Source organism: Myxine glutinosa, chromosome 11 (assembly GCF_964187855.1).
Source record: "Myxine glutinosa chromosome 11, kmMyxGlut1.1, whole genome shotgun sequence".
NCBI classification, from domain to species: domain Eukaryota; kingdom Metazoa; phylum Chordata; class Myxini; order Myxiniformes; family Myxinidae; genus Myxine; species Myxine glutinosa.
This window is the reverse complement of record NC_136271.1, coordinates 109,738,722-109,753,853: the sequence shown is the minus strand read 5'-3', so window position 1 is coordinate 109,753,853 and position 15,132 is coordinate 109,738,722. Positions and strand designations below refer to the sequence as shown.

Here is a 15,132-nt window from a genome sequence, read left to right as displayed (position 1 = left end):
CTCTGTTTGGGTGGCCTTCCATGTTCAGAAAGCAAGTTACAGTGACCGAAAGGTGTCCTCTGTTTAGGTGGCCTTCCATGTTCAGAAAGCAAGTTACAGTGACCGAAAGGTGTCCTCTGTTTGGGTGGCCTTCCATGTTCAGAAAGCAAGTTACAGTGACCGAAAGGTGTCCTCTGTTTGGGTGGCCTTCCATGTTCAGAAAGCAAGTTACAGTGACCGAAAGGTGTCCTCTGTTTAGGTGGCCTTCCATGTTCAGAAAGCAAGTTACAGTGACCGAAAGGTGTCCTCTGTTTGGGTGGCCTTCCATGTTCAGAAAGCAAGTTACCTGCCCACAACTGTCTTGCTTCAGAATTCTTCAGGATGGAGTTAGGATAACTAGTTTTTCCCAGAAATAGAGGTGAATGTGGAGTCCTCTGCATTTTTGGGTAGATGGTACACCACACAGATAAACATTATAAGGTAGTTGCAATTTTTGCCTGTAGGTGTAGATGATGCCGACTTTTAGCATATGTATAAACACGAACGCAGTTGTTTTTGGGAGAAAGGAAAATGCTGTAAAGAGAATGTTAAGTCATCAACTGGCTGTTGCTTTCATGTTTAACCCGAATGAAACGGATCCCGATGGAGGCCAAGCACAAATGGACCAGGAATTGTGGGATGGCTTCCACATGTGTCTTTAAAGTCCAGGGCATTTTCTATTCGCTGATCCGGAAAATGTCTCTAATGAACGGGAACCTTTCAGCAGACCTGTTTGCAATCCCTTCTAGCCGGCCATCGTTCCATCCGCAACTGTTTCCATTTGTTCATTAGAATATCGCTTTGACTGCCATAAAAAACACACTTGGCCTTAATTGCACATTATACTGCAGCATGCAACTAGACGTTGCGGCCTTGACCTTGCGACACATCACTGTGTAGCACGTTCAAAATCCCAGTGTCATCACATAAATCGAGAAATATCAGTTGGTCGGAAGCGTGTGCATGGCATTGCCAAATGGGAGAGGTTCGGTATAACTGGTACTTGGTAACGTTGGTTTGTGCTCGTGTATTTGGGGATGCTGATGCGTGCTGAGAAACACTGAAATGCAAACTGCTGGTACATGTTGCGTGGCTTCTTTGGAGTTTTAAACAGCCTGTTTTAACCTGTTGGAGTCACATCTCCACCAATGACCTGGTGAAGGCTTGCATAGGTTAACGTGAGCTAACTGGGCTCCAAGTACTGTCTTGGTATTCAGTTTAACGAAGCAGGCCTTTTATTTGCTGAACTAGTTTTTTTTTTTTGTTTGTTTGTTTTGTATACAAGATCGAGACTCATGTAAGAGCTAACATTAATGACAAAAAAACCCCCAAAAAACAAACGGACACATAAGACGAAATAAAGGGAGCCGGAGACAAGATGGGGAGAGAGGGGGAAGCACACAAGTACAACATTTGAGAGCAGGGACATCGGGAGATCTGTGGGAGGGAGATGGCTGGGGGCAGTTTACAACAAACTGCTGGTACATGCGTCCAATTTCAGAGTGAAATTGGACGCAGATTATCAAGATTTGGTGGTTGAGAGTTTGGAACCGGTATAACATAATCCGATTTCCAAATGTCAGGTAATACACCTTCACGGAGTGAGCAGGTGAATATTTCAGTAAGTGGGAAACACAATTCATATCCTCAATAATCCGAGGTGGAATACAGTCCGGTCCGCCACTCTTATTAATATTCAATTTCTTAAGTTTCTTAAAAACGTCCTGTGGAGACACTGAAGGGGATGGAGCAGCAGAAGGTAGGTCGGTAGGTAGGTAGGTAGGTAGTTGACGAAATATCTCACGAGTTCTTTTTACTCCTCTGCCAATGAAGTTGCCGGAGACATGTTATTGCCCTTCGGTCCGTGTTAGGTTGTCATTACCGCGATAACTTAAGAACTAAGTCAAACTTGGTACAAGTATGTATTATGATATAAAGATAAACGGATTCGATTATGAGGTCAAAGGTCAGAGGTCCCGTTAGGTAATTCTGTTGCTGTGCTAATTTGTGAACCAGTGATGGGATTTTGACCAAACTTGGAATATGTACATATTATGATACAAAGATGAACAGATTAGATTTTGGTGTCAAAGGTCAGAGGTCATGTCAGGTAAAAATGTGATACTTGAGAACATCTGAAGGGATTTAAATCAAACTTGGTACAACTATATCTAATGATGTAATACTGTGGGCGGAGGCATATCAGTCGATGTTGAGACGTCGAAGCGTCCCATTGTAGTAATTCCTAAAGGGCATTACTCACACGATTTTCTGGCATTGTAATTCGTGTGTTTTCTCTGCGTGATCAAGATGTTGTCTTGGCCAATTATTTGACTTGTTTAGCCAGAATCGGTGTTTAAACTTTCAGTTGTGGGTGGCTGGGTACTAAGGTCATTCTAAAGCTGGAAACCTCAAGATACTAATCCATGTTTATAAGTGAAAAATGCAATAGGTTTTGAAGAATCTTTCAGGTTTTTAGGCTTAAATATGTTTTAGTTTCTCTCATTACAAGAAGTGGAGGAGACATCATGTTTGGGTGCTTGTGGTACGGTGGTTATTTTATCTTGGTGTGTGGGAGAACTTCATGGAATGTTATTTATTCACAAATGTCAAAATTGAGATAGATCCTTGTGCCGATTTAATTGATTTTTTTCTTAAACTATGTTTGATCAGAGAGCACTTCTATATGTCCGGTAGGTTGGTGTAGACTGTAGAGATGCCAGAGGTTGTCTCCTTGCTGGAGAGTGTAGACTGTAGAGGTGCCAGAGGTTGTCTCCTTGCTGGAGAGTGTAGACTTTCGAGATACCAGAGGTTGTCTCCTTGCTGGATAGTGTAGACTGTAGAGGTGCCAGAGGTTGTCTCCTTGCTGGAGAGTGTAGACTGTAGAGGTGCCAGAGGTTGTCTCCTTGCTGGAGGGTGTAGACTGTAGAGGTGCCAGAGGTTGTCTCCTTGCTGGAGGGTGTAGACTGTAGAGATGCCAGAGGTTGTCTCCTTGCTGGAGGGTGTAGACTGTAGAGATGCCAGAGGTTGTCTCCTTGCTGGAGAGTGTAGACTGTAGAGGTGCCAAAGGTTGTCTCCTTGCTGGAGAGTGTAGCTGTAGACTGTAGAGGTGCCAGAGGTTGTCTCCTTGCTGGAGAGTGGAAACTGTAGAGGTGCCAGAGGTTGTCTCCTTGCTGGAGAGTGTAGCTGTAGACTGTAGAGGTGCCAGAGGTTGTCTCCTTGCTGGAGAGTGTAGACTGTAGAGGTGCCAGAGGTTGTCTCCTTGCTGGAGAGTGGAAACTGTAGAGATGCCAGAGGTTGTCTCCTTGCTGGAGAGTGTAGCTGTAGACTGTAGAGGTGCCAGAGGTTGTCTCCTTGCTGGAGAGTGTAGACTGTAGAGGTGCCAGAGGTTGTCTCCTTGCTGGAGAGTGTAGCTGTAGACTGTAGAGGTGCCAGAGGTTGTCTCCTTGCTGGAGAGTGGAAACTGTAGAGATGCCAGAGGTTGTCTCCTTGCTGGAGGGTGTAGACTGTAGAGATGCCAGAGGTTGTCTCCTTGCTGGAGAGTGTAGACTGTAGAGGTGCCAAAGGTTGTCTCCTTGCTGGAGAGTGTAGCTGTAGACTGTAGAGGTGCCAGAGGTTGTCTCCTTGCTGGAGAGTGGAAACTGTAGAGGTGCTAGAGGTTGTCTCCTTGCTCTTTAGCTGTCTAATCTGGGGCTCTGGCACCTCGTCACTCAATGTGGACCGATGGTCCATGGCAGAGCCTTAAATCTGGCTCGGATGAGTACCAACAAAAGACTTTTATATAACTACGCTTGCATTGCTAACAATATATGCTATTAAATATGTTTACACAAGGCCAAACTGTGTTGCTTAATGAAATTCTACCAAATTTGTAGAACATAGAGACAGGAAGTGCAAAACCGACTTCACATAGTGATCATTCTTCATTGTTAATGATGTACATTTTAGTGACCCAAAGCACAGTATGGAATCTGCATTACCAAGTTTCTCACATTGCATGCATCATCACATGGAAACATGAGAAATGCACGACTATATTGGTACCTCATTGAATACCCTCACTTCCATGTGTGCAGGCACATGTGCATCGTCGCACTTTGACCTCACGGCTCTTCTGGAGGGCCATGCCAGCGACACGGCTTCAACGTCGACGGACCACCACACCGAGGAGACCGGCTGGCTGAAACAACTTCTCACGGAAGTGACGATGGCCAGCCGTGCGTACCAAGCTCGCTGCACAGAAGTAGAAGGTGCGGAAGTATGCAGACATTAACAACCGATAATCTCAATGTTCGTGCAACAGCCTCTATTACATCCACGTTTTGTCCCAAGTGAAGATTTCACGCAATCTGGACCTGTTGTGTAAAATAGATAGGGCATATATATCTACTCCGTAAACAAAATAACTTGCCTTTCTTGTTCCACAAAGCTTTTAAATATAATTTTTGTTTCGATCATGGAGGAGACTGTGTATATAATCTACCATATAAAACACAATGTCCGTTTGTGTGTTTGTACAGATGTCTGTCCCCCTTAATCAGGGTAGGTTTTAAAGGTCAATCTTTCAACACGAATGTGTGTGTGTTCACTACGGTCTATTTTTGAGGATAAAACAAACTCGAAAAACATTTTCCATAAAATAATGATTATGTCTCTTCTATTGGAATTGTAGACGGCTTGCAAACCGAGCCTCAAGGGTGGTGTACAGAAGCTGTTTTTTAAAATAACAATAAATACAAGGCACAGGTAGGTGAAATTGGCTCCACGTGATGTGCAACACACGCAGAGTAAAACGAGTGTTCATTTACGTCCGTATGATGTCTAATAAATAAAGATGTAAGCACACCTGACTAGGCCGAGGCTTCACACTTTGGCACGCTCACGATGTTGCACCATTGAATAAACTGTTCCTATCCCTGGTGTTTGGCTATCGGCTAGGGTGCCGGCTTAGGATCCCAGGATCCTGGGTTCGAATCCCGGTCGATTGCTGAATTAACGCCAGGGGGGTTGACTCAGCCTGTCATCCTTCCGAGGTCGGCTAATTGAGTACCAGTTCACTGGTAATTCCCTGTTTGTCGTTAAAGGCGGCAAAAAGGGTTGGCGTCAGGAAGGGCATCCGGCCGTAAAACATTGCTTCAAAAAGGGGACCGCAAAACAACAACAACCACGGTTCCCGAAAAAGGCCAACCCCCGCTTTGCGGGGAAAAATGGCCTCCAAAGGTGGTTATTTTTTTTATATAACCCATCATTTTGACTGGCTTTTTACTAGTTACATAGCCGATAAAATAAGAAAACGAAGAGATATAAATGTGCTTTTGCATGAATAACAAGGACATTTGTAGACTATGGACCAATGGACACTAAGATCAAGGCTCATGGAAGAGCTCGAAGCCAGCAGGGGTAGAGGATAACATGCATTGAATGAACATACGATGACGGATTGCATCATTGTGAATATGGTGAGGAGACGGTTTTGGTGACATTATAAAAACTCATTGGTAGATGTGACACACAACATGGCATGCAATGGACTGCTGGATTGAAATATTAGAGAGAAGAACTTGAGAGGAAGACATTCTCTCAGATGAAGGAAAAGGGGTACAAAGTAGTGGAGACGAGCATTGAGGAATGGGATTAACTCTCATAACCTGATGGCGCTGTGGAAGGACAAAGGGCGGAGGCTGCAAGACCGACACCAAAACAGAAACAACAGAGGATGTTTGGCTCCATGATCTCCAGGGATGGGTGGAGCAGAGTAGGAGGATTGGGAAAGGTGGGGGTGGGGGGTGATTGTGAGACATGATTTTGCCGCTCCAACTTTTAATGAACGATGCTGCAATTGGCTCTGCGGATAAAAGCTTTGTACACTCAAGAGTATTATTAGCTGGGAATTTGCAACAACATATTTTTCCCAAGGTGGTGACTGATCTTGGAGGCCTTTTCATTATTGTCCCCCAAGTTCCAATGACTGCACCTCTGCTGGAGATTGAAAGAATGCAAGCAAAATTCTCCAACTTGCCTTTGCAATCAAAGGTTGGCAAGTCGGTGAATTCTCACTTTGCAAAACTCTATTAGTTCCAGGTGGTAGAATTTTTTTTTTTTAATTGACAGACAGTTGCAGCCACGGCCTACCACACACATTGCTGAAGAGCTGTCCTGTATCTGCAAAGTTGTACAGAGGGTTTTCCTGGGAACTGTAATGGTCATTTGTGTGTCCCAAAACAGGTTAGGTCCAAAGATTCTGTAATGATGGTAAAGTAGAGGAGAAAATGCCATCCGGATCAAAGCACGGTATATATGGATGGAGCAAATCTGCAAGCGACTCATGGAGAGGACATTTAATGCTATTGGCAGACAGCTTATTGAGCAGAGCTGGAGTGCGGACCTCGTATAAATATTGCGTGATCTCTGGAGACGTTACCCTTGCCTCTTGAATGAGCATCCATCGAATGCTGATAAACCAGAAGGAACACATCTTGAGTGAAGTGCCGAGGATGGAAATCACAATGGTGAACTGACATCATGGAGTCGGGGATGAAATAGGACTTGAGGTTTCCTGTAATAATGAAGGAGCAATGCTAACTGAGGCCATAATTTGCTCGTTTTTTCAAAGCAACAAAATATTTTTCTGAAAAACTTTTCGGAAGTGTCGTGTATTTTGCTTTTTGTACAAATAATTTGCAATCTGGCCAACATGTTCTTTGCATCTCTAACTCCTCGGCAATTTTGTTATAAAGACGCACACAAACACATAATATTTAACACAAGAACGGCACTTGGTGGAGCGCGTACCTCTGCCAGGCTGAACAGTTTACGTATTGTATCCCACTGCTAGGCCGGATCTGGATTCGGAACTGAACCAAAATCTAATCGGCTTGTTCTTGTCACCTAACCAACTCGTCCACCAAGTTTTGTCATAACTCGTGCATAACTTTTTTTAAATATCATGTTATATTTCGCTTTTCGCCCGATCTCTCAATGGTGAAGAATTACTTAAAAATTAAATAACCCACGTATCCGAATCCATATTCAGATCTTCACCCAAATCAAATCGATTCGTCCTTGTAACACACCCAACCGGTCCACCAAGTTTCGTCCAAATCCATCCATAACTCTGAGATATCGTGCTGTTTATCATTTTTGGCCCTATCTCCCAATGGTGAAAAATCACTTAAGAAATTAAATAATTCTCGTATCCGAATTCATATTCAGATCTTCACCAAAATTGAATCAATTCTTCCTTGTCACACACACTAACTCTGTCAAATTTTGTCCGAATCCATCCACAACCTTTTGAGATGTCTTGTTCACAGACAAACAAACAAACAGACAGACAAAGGTGAAAACATAACCTCCATCCGCCTTCGGTGGCGGAGATAACTAGTTTGTTTTGATGCGACATTCTTACAGTATACTGATGTTTTCCTTGAACATTTCCCCATTCCCTGCAGAGACATACATCTTGACTCCTCCACAGTCTAGTTAAGGCAAAAATGTCCAGGCTATCGATTAGAGTTGAGGCCTCTGAGACGGTATTTTATTTTGGTGCAATATGTAGTTCATGATTGGATCCCAGCTGTGCTATGGCTCACTGAACCGAAAGTGCATTTGTGATTGTTTGCTGCTGTCTCATCCAGGTCTGTTGGAAGATGAGCGAGCTGCAAGTAACAAGCAGGCAGAGGCCTCCGCTAGGCACATCCAGCGATTGCATGGTGGGCCCACATGACTCGAGAGGGGCTGGGGTTGAAAATGTGGCATTTTAAAAGCAGGGTTTACGATAGAATAAAATATGTATGTCAGACTAGTCTTCCATGAAAACTTTTCTGTGCTGGCTTCTTCAATGACTTGAGTTGACATCTCATCTCTTGCACTCATATATATGAGAATATGAAAGAACAAACACTTTAAATTCCCATATCGTTTCTCTCACTAACCACCATTCATTGAACTTACCCCACAACTGCCGTGTTATACCAAACCCTTATTTCCTCCCTTTTATCTCTGCTACACCCCATAAGGGCAGCTGAAGTCCCTGCGTGAAGAACTTGAGAGTTTGGCGGTTGAGAAGGCTTCGGAGCTCAATGAGGCCCGGAGAGAACTGGAGGAGGCTCGCATTGAGGCTAAGAGGCTGCGGCTGGATTTGGAGGAGGCTGCTTTGGGCCGTGAAGCTGATATTGCCACTCTGCAGGTACAAAAGCACACAAAGAGAAACTGTGAGACTTTTAATCTCACCGGGATGTTTTGCAATTCAGAACGTTACCTTGTATCAGATCTCAAACTGGTGCACTTTAACGCAGCAGCTGAACAGCAAAATCACAATTTGCATCCGTGGTAACAAAGCTGCCAGTCGGATCTTGTACGATTTTCTTGCAATCCTAGAACATCAAGTTTAAGCACAAATCATGTGTATTTAATATTATATCAAATATATACAAATATATATATATATATATATATGTGCACATTTTGAGTTTTGAAGTCATATTTCTCCAAATGCAACATAACTTGATGGTACGAGTGATTTGCATGCAATGTTTATTGTATGAAAGAAAATGTATGATTCCCTTCAAGCATGCATGGCTACTTGATAAGCATAGCAAATTCGACGGAAGAATATCATATTTTCGGCTCCACTTTGGAATTAATGGCATTGCAGAAATAACGAGATGTTATTCATAGAATACTTACCCTGCGCAGTCGACTTGGTACGAGCAAACTCTTCTGTTTTTTAAGGGTTTTAATGCCTTTGTTGACGAAGTCGCCGGTGGCATTATGTTTTCAGGTTGTCCGTCCGGCTGTCTGTCCATCCGTCTATGATAGGTTTTCCTTACCGCAATAACCTGAGAACGGCTGAAGGGATCTTTGTCAAATTTGGTACAGATATGTATAATGATGAAAAGATTAACTGATTCGGTTTTGGGGTCAAGAGGTCAGAGGTCATGTCAGGTAAAAATGTGATAACTTGAAAACAGCGGAATGGGTTTAAAGGAAACTTGGTACAAGTATTATAATGATGTAATAATGTGGGCGGAGGCATATCGGTCGACGTCGTGACGTCGAAGAGTGCCGTTCTAGTTTTCTTTGATCCAATATGACTGCCAGACCACGTGACTGATGACCTCATAAATTTACATTCTCCAATATAATTGTTTCGTAGATCATGCACAAGAATTTTCAAACTGATTTAACTAAGCGTTGTCCCTGTCAAATTATGATGTCATAATGAAGGCACCAATGACGTCATCGTTGACAATACCTATTCCCCATGCGGAGTTCTTTACATTGAGCCATGTTTCAATTTTTCCCATGGAACGGTTTCGGAGATATAGAGGTGTAACGTTTTTCGTTTTCTCCAAGATGGCACCTGTACTATGACCTACGGCATTGTATCACGAAAAAAATTGACATGAGTATAGCTGCATACTATGGTGAAAATTTCGTATCAATCGCACCAACAGTTGCCGAGGAAATTATTAAATGAATTTAAATGAAACAAGATGGTGCCCATACCACGTGACCTATGGTTCAGGACACTAAAATGACACTAAAATTATACACGAGGAGATGCATACTATGGTGAAAATTTTATGTCAATCAGACTAACGGTTGCTGAGAAAATACTAATGTAGGAGGTTTATAAAATGTACTGAATTTAAAAATGCAGACACGTACGTACCCACCCGATCGCTTAACCCTGGTTTCCGCTTTGTGAGCGCAGGGTAATGGAATTGTTGATTTTCCACACCAATTACTTCCCGAAATGGTTAAATACATTCCCATTGCAGAGCAATGGATGCAAGTGCAAATAGCTTTGTTAAACACTGCAGGATGAGGCATATGGACCAGTGCAAGGCTGTGTTTTATAAGCATTGTCATGCAATGAGTGTTTCATATGACACATCCATCGCTTCCCTTTTTATGGAATGTTTTTAAACTGCCGCAACTTCTTGAAATCAATCACTTCATCCTTCCACTGTATGGTCAACGTATCATCACGCTCGTCCTTATTAATTTGCTTCTGCTGCAACACTATCAACATATGGGAATTCAAAGCCATTTGGACAATTGGCCTTGCATGCCTTTTCAGGTCTTCATGTCATTCATGTTTGAAGCATTTCTTTTCTTTGTTTGGTTTGCCTTTCCCACTGAATTCAACGTCAGCTTCCCATTTGGCTTTGGCGCAGTTGCTTGGATTTAGGCACTTATACAGTTTGGCTGGTTTCTTACTCGTTTCAAATTCTGCATTTTCAAAATGCACAAATTTAAGCACATTCCATTCAATTCCTCAAGATGATCAAATGTAATAATTAGTATAAAACAAAACAATGTTTTACTTCGGACAAATACTACATTGCCAGGCCATGATGGCGAGACATGTGCTAAGCTCCCTTTAGAATTAGCATCACCCTGACCTTTGTACACATCTGTTTGGGTCATGTGTTCCCTGTAGCACTAACGGCTGTGGGAGAAGCATAAGTGTATTGCAGTATGCACCAAATTGTGAAAAACAAGGAGAAAAAGACATAAAATGTCATAGCCCCCACAATTTTAGTAATTTTGCTGTTCAGAGTTAAAGGCCACCAGTCGGCCATCTTTGGTCAGATTACAAAACAAAATCTTCTGCAAATGTACACTCTCATGTATTGTCTTTGTGCCAAGTTTGAATAAAATCGGACCATGCACGTTGAGAAATGGTTGGGGACACGTTTAAGTAACAAAATGGTTGCCAGTTAGCCATCTTGGATCTGATCGCAAAAACAAATGACGTGATTATGTAAAGCATCGTTCTTTATTTGCTTGCCAACTTACAATAAGATCGGGAAATGCGTTTCCGAGAAATCGTTGAGGACGTGTTCAATATTAGGTTTTTTACAACTAAAATGCCCGCCAGTCTACCAGTCAGCCATTGTTGATCAGATGGCAAAATAAAGTGAGGTGCATATGTATGCCACCATGTACTGGGCTTGTGCTAAGTTGGAACAAAATCAGTAAATGCAAGTCCGATAAATGGTTGGGGATATGTTTAAGTAACAAAATGGCCGCCAGTCGACCATCTAGGATCTGATCTCGAACAAAGATGATGTGCAACCGTGCATCATTCATTATCTGTGTGCTACGTTTGAATAAGATCGGTAAATGCAAGTCTGAGAAATGGCTGAGGACGTGTTCAACAACAGTTTTTTGTTTGTTTGTTTTTTACAACGAAAATGGCTGCCAGTCGGCCATCTTTGATCGCATAGCGAAACAAAATGATGTATATATGTATACCATCATGTATTGTCTTTATGTTAAGTCTGAACAAAACCAGTCCATACATGTCCGAGATATGGTTGCGGACGCACGCACGCATGGATGGACAGACGAGACTCAATACAAAAGCCCCCGTTTCAGATTACGCCCAGTGGGGGCTAATAATGTACCTGTACAAGCATTCAAAGTGCTTTACATAAAATAAAGAAGAGGAAGTGAGGAACCCAGGCATGGCAAACAAAAAGCGGGGTTAAACAATTGGTTCACTCCTGTCTGTCTGTCCTTCTGTCTACAAACGTCGGTCTATGATCGTGGAACAACTTGAATTCAATTGAATGTTATATTTTGATTATGAATCGGAAAACGAACCTGCAGTTTATTAGTACTTTGTCTCTGAATTTGTCTCGATACAGAAAGGAGTAAGATAATATTTTTACTCTGTCTGTTTGTCTGTCATTCACATAAAATTGAAAATCATTCTAAACAGGGAACTTCGTTTTGAAGGACGTCATAAAGGACGCATACAACAGGCAAGAATAACTAATGTATCGTGTTCAATAAGGTGGTGTAAAAGATGCTGCGTCAACGGCGGTAAACTCCATTTTTTTCTCCTCCCTTTAAAATCTTTATTTTATTTCAATTAAATTATGTGCCTGAACACTGCAGAACACAAATTGTCTTTTTGACACTTTCAAAACCCTTCCCTTTAGCAGTACTTGCACAAAATATTACGGCATCACGACCAATCAAATTTGCGCTTGTAGACCCCCGCCCATGTCATTGTTGAGGAGACAGCACTGGTAATGTATTCGATCAACTCTCTGGTTTTAAAAGGCAGCGAGTTCCATTGATGAGGAGCCAGAATTGCAGTATCATGGTCTGCTTAAGCCAGTGGCACCGTAGGCACAGATCAAGGAGTAATTGGTGCTGACAAAGAAGGTTCTAAATGCAGATAATTAGTTGTGGAAGGACGTGTGAGGTTGTAAAAAGAAAGTTAATTTTGATTTGGCCTGGAATTGCATTCTGTAGGTAAAAAGTTATTTTTTATTGACCTTGGAGTATTTCTATGAGAACCCCGAGCTTATGATGTGAAGAACCCAGGTTCAAATCCCTTTCTTTTTTTTTTTTTTCTTTTTTTTTTTTGTATGCAAGATGGGGATTTTTTTTTTTTTTTTTGTAGCTCGTGTAAGAGCTAACATCAATGCCAAAAAAAACAAAAACGGACACATAAGACACATAAGACAAAATAAAGGGAGCAGGAGACAAGATGGGGAGAGAGGGGGAAAGCACACAAGTACAACATTTGGGAGCAGGGACATCGGGAGATCTGTGGGAGGGAGAGGGCTTGGGGGGGAGGAGGCGTGGGAAGGGGGGTGGGGGTGGGAGAGGTAAAAAAAAAAAAAACACATGGACACAGCTAAGACTTCCAGGAAAGAAGTTGGTATTTCAGAAAAGTGGATCTGGGGTGAATTAACGGGGGTAGAAAAGATCAAGGTTTTGGATGGGGGAAGATAAGAGATGGTGGTGAACAGCTGTTTTAAAAACCTGGAGGGATGAGTGGGATTGAAGAGAGTGAGGGAGTTTGTTCCAGAGGCAGGAGAAAAGAGGAATGAACGAGTGAAGGTGAGTAGAGTCTTGAATTTGGCAGTTTCACCAGAAGAGGGTTGCTGGCAGATCTTGTGCGACCTGTAGGAATATTTGGGGGAAAGAGCACAGACAGGGCTGGGGGGGCTAGGCTGGATAGGAGTCGGTAGAAGACAAAGATATGACAGAAAGATGACATTTACCATATGTGCTTGTTCATTATTTTTCTTTACAAGATCGAGGCTCATGGAAGAGTGTGGTGATGGGTATATGAAATGACAGCAGGGCAGTGGGTAACAGTTGGACACAATAAGCAAGGGAATGAGTGAGGATGTTCCAGGTAACTTGTGCGTATAATATTAAAAGCAAGAACAACTTGTGTATGTCGTTAGCTCTTTATCAAATTCAGCTAGAGGACTTGCATCCAACTCCGTCACCCAGTCCCAGCTCCCTGCTCTGGTGCTGCTGCTGCTTCACCCACATCTTCTCAAAGGAATTAAAAAGAATTGTCTCCCAAGTGCTACGTATGGAGAGCCAATTAACGATTTCTATATTGTGACGTCATCACGTGATATTCTTATATAATCAAGAATCGGCATAAAAAATATGGCAGCACTATTTCTTGGAAAGTATTTTTCATGAGATAAAGCAGTAGGAATCAGTCAACTATGTCTCATTGGATAACTTTTTGTTTAATAGATATACTTTGAACTATTTAATGTGATTGTTTAATGAGAAAAAAAGGAATTCTTGACAGGGCATGCCTCCACCACTTGGTGTCAGGTGTCAGGTGTCAGGGCAGCACCTGAATGTCTAGCTCAAGCCATATGCTTTGGCATTTCCTTTTGGGGCGCCATACATTATAACTGGTAGGTAATGGCAAGTGAAAATTGGTTATTATTTATTTATTATGCCCTTGTACTCATTTTGCCAAAAAATCAATTTCCAGTGATTTTTCTTCCCGAATAAAATGCCTCTGGAATAAGCCAAGTGTGCTCTGAGAGTGCCTAAGCTACATTTAAAATCCCTTACGAACAAACACATGATTGCGTAATTAATGTAATAATACTCATCTGTATTCACGAATGCTTTATATTGAACATTATATCAAAGCCGGTTATAATTTACGTTGTAATTGGCCATTTCCAGTAATAGTGATTAAAACTTATTTGTGAACAACACCCAAGGGATCTGCAATTAAACTGTGATTGTGCACGCCCGGTGGAATGTTGTGATGTTTTCATAAGAAAATCTCAATCACAACACATTTTTTGTTAGTTTATTTATTTATTTCTGGCATGATGCCAGTGCTGGGCTTCCTGATAAAAAAAAATGATCTGACGCCATTGAAAGATACCTTTTGCACACGGGTAAGCGTCCACATTACTGATTGTGAACGGCATGTGCAGGGATAGGTTGAAACTAAATGGTGCAGCTTTGTATTTTACTCTTTTTCTTGTTCTTTACAGGAGTGAGGCTCGTGGAAGAGCGAGGTAGAACTGGCAGTGCGGCAAACATCAAGCGAATGAAAGAACAGAAAAGAGGAAAGAGATGATGGAAGGGAACACTGAGATGAGGGAAGGGATGAGGGAAGAGCAAGTAAGATGGTTGGGTTAGGAAAGATTAATGGGGGTAATAAAGATCATGGGACAGAATTAGGGATGACAGGAGATGGCGTTGCACTACTTGCTTGAAGTCCTGGAGGGAAGAGTGAGACAGACCGGACAAAATGGGGCAAAGGGAAAATAATGGAATGACTTGAAATGGATGCACCACAGCACAACAAGGGGAATTGCAGGAAAGGTTGAGAACAATAGGTGAAGTAAAGGTTAAACGTAGAAATGCGAGAGATCATAGAACTCAGCGTCCTGATGTGAGATGATGTGGAGGGCCTTGTATTCTTAGGCTTTAAGGGAGGCAATATGTGAAGCAGCAGCACCAGTCAACAGTGGCGAGCCATATTCCATAACACTTTTATAATCAATGACTAAAAAATGCCATTCTTCAATTTTACCAAAATCACAGTGGTTTACATGAAAGGAAAAGAAAGATTACAAGGAACCTTGCTGCCATTAGAGCATTTAAATGGCTTCAGATGTGGCAATAAATGCGAATTGTTGCTCCCAGCTTTGCGGCTCGATGACGCAAGACTGCCTTTGCAATTTTGTCGGTAATTCAAAGAGAACTAGAACAGCACTCGGTAGAGAGCATACCTCTGCCAGACTGAAGAGTTTGTATCCCACGGATCTGGATCCAGACCTGACTCAAAATCTAATCGGC

At 42.2% G+C, this 15,132-nt stretch overlaps 1 protein-coding gene across 1 annotated transcript in view; it reads left to right on the top strand.

Annotated features, from left to right (window-relative positions):
* LOC137437003 (uncharacterized) overlaps window positions 1-15,132 on the top strand; it is a 232,528-nt gene that overhangs the window by 144,243 nt on the left and 73,153 nt on the right. Inside the window, exons 14-16 of the mRNA XM_078786993.1 lie at window positions 4,095-4,268; window positions 7,656-7,730; window positions 8,037-8,206. Coding sequence (XP_078643119.1) covers window positions 4,095-4,268; window positions 7,656-7,730; window positions 8,037-8,206 — 419 coding nt within the window. The remainder of the gene's footprint in view (window positions 1-4,094; window positions 4,269-7,655; window positions 7,731-8,036; window positions 8,207-15,132) is intronic.